Source organism: Limulus polyphemus, unplaced genomic scaffold (genome assembly GCF_000517525.1).
Source record: "Limulus polyphemus unplaced genomic scaffold, Limulus_polyphemus-2.1.2 Scaffold3793, whole genome shotgun sequence".
In the NCBI taxonomy this organism is placed as follows: domain Eukaryota; kingdom Metazoa; phylum Arthropoda; class Merostomata; order Xiphosura; family Limulidae; genus Limulus; species Limulus polyphemus.
In genome coordinates, this window is record NW_013669403.1 from 20023 (window position 1) to 29210 (window position 9188).

Sequence of the window (9188 nt, forward strand, 5' to 3'; positions counted from 1 at the left end):
GAAGTTGCCTTGGCCGAGCCAATCTCCTGACATGAACCCCATCGAAAACCTTTGGGCCATACTCGACCGGCAAGTCAAGGAACAACCAAAAAACCAACTTCGAAGAGCGATCTCCAAGTTTTGTAGCAAGAGTGGGCGAAAATCCCACAATGTAAAATTGACGAGATGATTCTCATAATGCCCCAAAGGATCAACGAACTCCACGAAGCGAAAGGAAAATCTACTAGATTATAATTAAATTATAAATATATCAATTCATGGGAATATGACTGAAAAATTCCATTTTTTTCTGAAAAGGTGGTGTCTATTTACTTGTGACCATGCTGTGTGTATATATATATATATATATATATATGCAATATTTCATTCAAACAACAGAAGATATATAGAAGTTAGTCAACACTACAAACTACGCCCACCCTCAACTCTTGAGCTACTCTTTACCAACGAGTAGTGAAATTGACAATCCCATTATAACGTCCCCACTGCTGAAAGGGTTAACATTCTCGAGGACGGGTTTCCATCTCGCGACCCGCAAATTGCAATTCCAGTCACTTAACAATTAAATTATGCCAAAGGAGGTGTGCTTACAGATACTATCCCTATTAAATGGGTAAGTTCTCGTTAAAATAAAGAAGGTGTATTTACAGATACTATCCCTATTCTGAAATAATCTCAACTTTACAAGACGCAAGTGGCTCTAGGGATGCATTTCTAGCAAAGTATAGATTTTGAATTCCCAAAAAAAAACATGCTCGAAAGAAGATAGCTCAGTGTCTTTATCACTTGAGACAAATTTACCTCCTCTCCAGATCTGCGTATTGAGGGTCAAAGTTTTAATCGGTAATGCTATTGAACGCGCTTCGCAGTTTCAGCTCTGGACACATCATAAAAGTGGCTGTGAATCTCGTTATTCGGTTCAAATAACTGGGCAAAGTCTTTGAGACGACGTGTGCTGTTGACTGACTAATTTATGTCTGGTCACCGTATCATAATTAAGGACCGTTATACCTGAACGCTATGGGCTTCTGACTTGACTGCTTAACTCATGTCGCAGAAGTTGTCATTCAAGTTAAAAAATCCAGTTCCAAACTTACATTTTACATAAACGTGCTACTAATGGTCGTTTGTTTTTGAATAATTTATGTAACGTGTGCCTTGCTCCAAATGGCCGAAATTGTGCGAAATAAGACAAGAAACTGAATATCTAAAGTATCGCTTAGGACAGAGCTAAAGAGTGCAAAGTAACATAAGAATCATTAATACAAAGGGCATTGTGATAGTCAAAAAAGCAATGCTAAGCTCCAGTAGGTATGAAAACCCGTTCAAAAGTGCGCGTGATAAACAAGACAGATTCTTTACACGTGAAATGACGTCATTTACGGTGTGACCGACATAACTTTCAATAGGAACTTTAATCATTAAGCTCTACCTTGAATATTTGGAAGGAAGAGGGGTCACCTCTAGAAAATTAGAATTACATGTCACTTTTAACAAGCCCAAAGTTACTTCCAGTCTGAATTTGCTAGTATTCTCACGTAGATTGAAAGAGCGCATGCTCACGGACAGAATTCCATCAGCTTTAGTCTAACTATTGACAAGCTATAAATAAGATTTTTAGTTTTTGTTTGTGTTCTACTGGATGATAGAATAATTTGATGGGCAAAATTACAAACAATTTCATGATTTGCAATAAATATTTTTCAAGAGAAATAAGAAAAGTTATGGTAATTTGATCCACCTGTTATTGCATATTTTGATCAACGCCAAAAATGATCACGATGTCCGAAAATGAAGCTTTTTTCAAAATATAGTTACAAAGACATGTAGTAGTAGTAGTAGTAGTATTCAGTTATTCCATTTAGGCCTACTCGTAAGTTGCACCTGTTTGACCAGTTGTTATAGCAGGTATAAATAGCGAAGATTTTTTTTTTCTCAAACGTGCAATCCGTCGGCAGGTAATGGCGAAAACTAGGTCACAGGCCACTTCCGTCAGTAAACAGAAAACAATGGAATCATTCTTAAACTATAATAATACCTAACTCAAATACTTAGATTATTGTCTTATGACATTCTGAAAAAAATAAGATTTAGTTAGCGAAGATTTACAATCAGCTCTAGTGACAGAAAAAAAATCCTTACGAAGCTACTAAGAATATGTATAGTATATTTAATGCATTTTGACCTCGTCGACTAGCTATAAGCTAAAGAAAGAAGCCAAGAAAAAATTTACTAATAACATTCAAGGACTAACGTGATGACGTCAGCGAAGCCCAGTTTTCGCTGACCCGAACTGGTATTGGTTTGTTTCGAATATTTGCGCAAAGCTACATAAGAGCTATATACGTTAGCCGTCCCTAAGTTTGAACTAGAAAGGATTCAGATAGCCAACAGCGGCCACCGTCAACTCATAGGATATTCTAATCAAATTATGGGATTTGTCCATCACTCTTATAACGCACTAATTGCCCCAAAGGGCGGAGCGCGATTTTGCGGCAACGGAACGCGAATCTAGGACCCCGAGCTGAAACCTTTGACCAAATAATAAGTATTTCTCACCCAGTGCATTATATAAGATTGCCTGACACTGTTGACGTAAAGACTGCAAGAAGTCCAAAGCATGACGTTTTCAGACTTAAACATATTTTAACTTGAAATTCATAGTGTTCTTAAAAAAAAAAAAGAGACTAATTTAATGGACTGTCATGCAAGTAACCGTTATATAAACTATGTTTTTCCCCCAAACGGAATTTTGGTTGATTGTTCTTTTTTACAACCATTGGTTAAAGTGCTGGCAACAATTTAACGAAATCATGAATATTACATGGTCAAAATCAATTGCTTTTTCATTTGTTTGAGAATTTAGGTTGAAACTTGAAATTTTTGAAACACGTTAATATGGTGATATACAAATATAAACAACTACTAACTGAGAAAAATTCATACGATCCTATATTAGATAGAATAAGTGGAGATTGTCAGTTTTTGACGAAAACCATTAAATTTCGTTAGTTTGATCATTGCTGGGAAGTTTGTTTTAGTGTTAAAGTAATACTTTACTTGTCTCTTATTGGGTTACACTGGAGTATAATATTTGATATTCGTACTGTAAGTTTCAATTGTGTAAATACGTACTGGATTCTTGCCTTCACTCAGGATTTTTTATTTATTTTATTTTGTATTTTATCCCTAAAAATATATTTATCATACTAGTTTCTTCCCTATGAACCCAAAAGACCAAGTGTGGTTTAATGGTTACACACCCAGACTATAAAATAAATCGGAAGGTTCATGGTTCGCGACTCATTTCCCTAAAATATGCCCTACACTTTGTCGTCGTGAGTGCGCTATAAGAATTGCGATCAATATTCGATCATTTGAGAATATCCCAGGAATTGGCGGTAGGTGCTGTTGACTAATCTATAGTCTCTCATGTTAAAATTAGAGACGTCTATATGCAGATAGTTCTTGAGTAGCTTTGTGCGAAATTCCATAACAAATAACAAGTTATAAACTTCTATAGCCAGAGATATTTTAGGTTTAAAGCTAAGTTGTTGCTTATTTAATATTCTCTAAAACTACGTTTAAAAATATTGTTTCGTGACAGTTAACGCTCTCCGAAAAGTTCGATAATACTTTGAATAAAAGAGACGGTCGATGTTTCTGTTATTACAGATCTGGAATCAGAGTGTTTTCCAGCTATCCCAATGACGACGGCAACAGGACAGACAGATTTTTCTGGTATTATCACAATCAAACAAGAGCCTTCTTCTTCACCCCCGAGGACTCCCAGTCCACTGCCTACCCTCTCATCCTCAGTTACTGACTTGTTGACCACAGCTACATTATCGTCTATAGCATTAACCTCTACCTCAAGCTCAAGCCAGCAAAGCCTGCTTAAACAGCCATCCATTGTATTAACAGCTCGGTCAAATTCAGCAGCCAAAGCTTTTGAAGATTACCGCATGGTGATCCCGAAACTCAACATAAAATTGGAATCTGCAGCCTCTTGTAAGTGTGTTTTTTGTTGTTGTTTTGTTTTATGGTATATAAATATTATTTCAATACGTCTTAGATAATATTGGTATAGTAATTTCCCCTTTCATCCGAAATTATGAAATTCGACGAGAACGAAACACGAAACCCCGTCTAACATTCACTTTAACTCTCGCCACTGAGTTAGGCTGGTTTTTGGGTTAGTGATGAGGTAAAGAAATTTCCCAGTACCGGTCTAATTCAGCGATGAAATGGATGATAGACTGGGTTTCACATTTCCCTTTTTTTTGATTCTCGGATTTCATAATTTTTCGATAATTTGTATAATTATTATACCTGCATCATTGAACATGTATCCAAATAATAATTCTTTCTTGCTGTAATTTTGATAACGAAGAAAAAATGTCTTAAATAACTTCTGCGCTGAATAAATTAGAAGAATAAGTTAATACCATTAACAGTACACGTTTCATAAATATTAGGTCGTCAAGAAATTAATATCGCGTTTTTTTAACGTTTTCATTATCCACCCCCCAAAAAAACGCACATCACGGTTAATATTTAAAGGAGCCGCCTAAACGTCACGTTAGTGTAGTCTATATAATGTGTAAAGTTTAGTATACTCTAATCCCTTATAGTGATGGCACAGGCAAGACACACATTCACCATGTAATGCTGTTTGCAAACAAGAAGGGAAACCACTATAGCCACAGAGAATATCAAAGAAGTTTATGGAAATGTTTTGAACGTTCGTAGGTGTCAACGATGGTTCAGCAAATTTCATTCAGGTGACTTTAATCTTAAAAACTGTGATGGCAGAGGCCGACATTTTGGAATTGATGTTGATACTCTGAAGACATTTGTTGAGTCTAAACGAAGGCAACACACTCGTGAAATGGCCTTGAAATTGCATGTCTCTCATGAAACAATACGTAAACCTCTAAGGAGTATGGGAAAACTCCATAAAGAAGGTGTTTGCGTGTCTCACGAACTCTCCGATGATCACCGTTTCCAACGTGTGAACGTTGTTTCGTCTCTTCTGGCACGTAATGCACATGAACCATTTTTGGACAGAATTACCACCGGTGATGAAAAATTTATTCTGTATGCGAATATTAAACGCCAAAAACAATGGCTCAGTCCTACACAAAAACCACTCACAACCCCCAAACCTGGAATCCATCCGCAGAAAGTGATGCTTTGCATTTGGTGGGACATCAAAGTAGTAATTCATTTCGAACTCCTAAATCCACAGCGAACTGTCAATGCAGAGATGTATAATCAGCAACTGGAATGTTTAAATCAAGGCCTTCATCAAGAACGCCCTTCACTCGTCAATCAGAAAGGTCTTCTTCTCTACTACAATGCACGTCCACATGTGGTACGTTTGACGCAACACAAGATTATGGAGTTGGATTGGGAAGTTTTTTTTCCACCCACCATATTCTCTAGATATGGCACCATCAGGTTACTATCTTTTTCGTTCGCTGGAATACCATCTTAATGGGAAAATGTGGAAGGTGTTAAAGAGGACATCGACATGGTTTTTGCTTCAAAGTCAAGTGATTTCTTTAATCAGGGCGTTAAAAACCTGATTGTAAAATAGAAAAGCATCATTAATAAGAATGGAGATTATTTCATTTAATAAATGTTTTGTTTTGATATATATAAGCTGTTCGTGGTTTTTCATATCAAAAATGCGACATTAAATTCTTGACGACCTAATACGTATATAAATATAGCTTTACTGTAGTGAATAAAGAAAACTTATATGTCGCATACAATGCTCGTATTAGTTCTAAAAATCACTGTTTTACACGTATTTAGTAATTAATTATTTATATTTTGATTATCATTTATATGATTATACACCAACAGAATGACTAAAGATTTTGTCACTTTAGAAATAGTATCTGCCTCTTTGTGGTATTGTTTGCTATTAAATTAGGCTACAAAGCGATAGGTTTATGGACTTATACTGCTAGAAACCGGGTTTCGATACCCGTGGTAGACAGAGAACAGATAGCCCTTCGTGTAGATATGCCACTAAGGGGTCTGCTTCTTTAATTGACATCTATTCATATAAGATGGATAATGTCGGTTGATGTAATATCAAATTTTATATTACTCAGTCTCTTCGTTCTCCACGGAGGTTCAACCGTAATATTTATGGCATATAACGCTAAAATTCGTAAGTCGATCCCCACCGCAGACACAGCGTAGTTAGCTCATTCTGCAGCTTCGCGCTGAAACAAACAAACATTATATTATTTCTAATTTGCTGACTTTCTACATGAATTCATTGACGCTCATCTGGACTACATGTTAATGAGAAAAGAAAAGTAGTAATCATGTTGTTGAATTCGACATTCGTATAAAAACGTACCAGTGAAGTATTCAATTAAAGTTAAAAGACCCGAGCACCCTCTGCAGTTATATTCTCACCTCACTATGTGTGTAAATGAGTGAAGTAGCTAACCCTAATAAAAGGAGCTTTCCGAAAATACCCTGGCTATCAGTGCTTTTGAGACCACATATTCACCTATAATATATTGTCATTGGATTGAAATTCCAGCCTTATCATGACAAGATTAACAAGTTAATTTAATGGGTAAAAATCATTTAATTATTCTTTGTGGTATGATGGAGTCTTATGATCACATACACTAACCGGCACGAAATCGATAAACCTTAAAAGTATCAGAGAACTGTTTCAACGTTGACAATAATTCCCATGGTGTTTGTAGAAGGCGAAAGTAGTTACGTTTTACGTAAAATGTGGCAATTAAAATACTTTAAATGTCACGAATATTGCCATGCTTACTTGATGTATATCAACAATTGTCAAAAAAGTGTGTTCATTTTTCCCTTGCAAGAAATACGTTAAAATTTTCACTTACCTTAACAAGAGCTTCTCGAAAATTGTTAAGTATTTTTATTGCTTAGTAATTAATAATGGATTTCCTGTTTTAAATGTTAAAAATTTTTTTATGGTTTTGAAACTCTGGAAATATCAATAAAGGTTTGTATAATGCAACCTGAAATGTTTTGCTTATGAAAATGTAGATATATGCAAATAATTTAAAATCTAATTTATTTTTGTTGCTCTTTTTCTTCTTGGTTTTTCAGTGTTTTTTACACACATTCTTAATTGCAAATATTTAATCCTAAACAATATTATCAATTTATTTAATGTTTTATCTTCCAAATAAATAAATATGGCTGCGGACTGGCATGTACTTGAATATTTTTTTTTTTATTTTAGCCGTGGGGTTTTCCTTACCCCCAACGCCACCGTCCAGTAACGGTAGCGATTCTGATGGCAGCGTTTCACCCGTTCATAGCTTTACCCTTCCCACATCTCCTAAAACATTCACTCTAGGAGGCGTTAGTAGCAATTCTTCACCTTCAAGAAAAAATCCATCCCACTCTAAAGTAGTGCTGCCATCTAGTAGTACAAATGGAATCAGTAGGAGTTTAAGTACATCCCCTTTAATAAGCTATCAACCGGTAAGTTTAGTTTTGTTTTACACTTTAAGCTTATTTATTTTGAATACAACCTTCCTGGTTCTACGTGCTTTTTCTAAAAGCGAAATTATTATAATGTATCTTAAAAAAAAAGTCGTGACGTAAAGATTGCGAATATGATTGTTATTAATATCTTTGATGTTTCGAAAAGTTATTAAATCTACCCATTAAAGACTTATATCGATGCTGTAAATTTTCTACATATATATTTTTGAAATTCTAAATGGACCAGTCAAGAGTTAAGGGCAAAAATTGTTTTATTAAGAACTTTTATTGTCTATATATTATTTATACTTATGAAAGGTACACACAGTGAAAACTTATTATTAATTGTTGTAATGTACATTAAACTTTAGCATCCAAAAAAGTAACCACAGTATTTATGTAAAGCATTATGTAAAGAATATGTATAGTCAATACTTCAGTACATACAGCATGGTTATGGCGATTAGGTATCAATGCTGTCAGGATTTATAGCCAAAAAATTTCAAAAAATATTCAAAATATTCATTGCACCTTTTGTGTGTGATCCCATGTGCTAACTCTTTTATCAGAAATGATTTATACCCTGTACGATCACTTAAGTCTAAGTATTGATTTATTAATGCTTATTACTGGATATTTTTTGTTGGTTTGTTGTTAAGCACAGAGCTACACAACAGACTATCTGTATTATGTCCAAGGCACGTACCGAAACCCGATTTTAACGTAGTAATCCCTCGGACTTACTGAGATGTTGCAGTTTCTTGGTCTTAAAACAGAAGCCTGTCAATAAGGATGAAATATCTCTAGTCCCACGATACTAGACCCTGATTTTAAAGTCTTTTCAGAGACTTTCCTAGCTATAAAGTAAGGCGTAATTAGTATCTAATAATAAAAAAATAGCAACTAATCAAATAGTTAGCTCTAAAACTGTTTCATATCTCCTTATTGTTTCGTAAACTTAATTTATATTTCGACTTCTACACCTCCCCCCACACTCTAATGGCTCAGCGGTAAGTCTGGAGGCTTATAACGCTGGAAACTGGGTTTTGATACCCGTGGAAGACACAGCACAGATACCCTATTGTGTACTTTTTGCTTAACGACAAACAAACAAATAAAACCACCCATACACACACACAAATATATATATATATATATATATATATATAGACCAATTAATAAGTTATAAAATACGTATAAATCCTATACAAATCATTTTTGAATTACTTCTTTTTCATGATAGTCTTTTAATCGCTATAATGATTAGTTGGTACGTATAATCCCTTTCTCTCTGTTTTTAATACTCGCAGAAAGGAGCAACAGGAGTAATAAACCTTACAGATGAAGAAAAACGAACCCTTTTAGCAGAGGGTTATCCCATCCCACAGCGATTACCCTTAACAAAAGTAGAGGAAAGATCGTTGAAAAAAATTCGTCGTAAAATAAAGAATAAGGTAACGTAAAAGCATGATGTAGATTCTAATCACAGTAAAGTTTCTCATCGTTTGCATAAACAGCATATATGTATAGTTTTATTTAGTTCTATTTAATATCTTTTTGTAAGGGTGGAGGTTGGAGTTTAATTAGTAGAAATATTAGGGTGGCTTCATTTATACTTTAGAGCCCGGCATGGCCAGGTGGATAAGGCGCTCGACTCACAATCTGAGGGTCGCGGGTTC

The 9188-nt window shown here is 35.0% G+C and overlaps 1 protein-coding gene across 1 annotated transcript in view; it reads left to right on the forward strand.

The window, feature by feature from the left end:
- Positions 1-9188, forward strand: part of LOC106470052 (cyclic AMP response element-binding protein A-like) — a 32989-nt gene that overhangs the window by 8676 nt on the left and 15125 nt on the right. The window contains exons 2-4 of the mRNA XM_022398595.1: positions 3676-4011; positions 7262-7506; positions 8820-8963. Coding sequence (XP_022254303.1) covers positions 3676-4011; positions 7262-7506; positions 8820-8963 — 725 coding nt within the window. The remainder of the gene's footprint in view (positions 1-3675; positions 4012-7261; positions 7507-8819; positions 8964-9188) is intronic.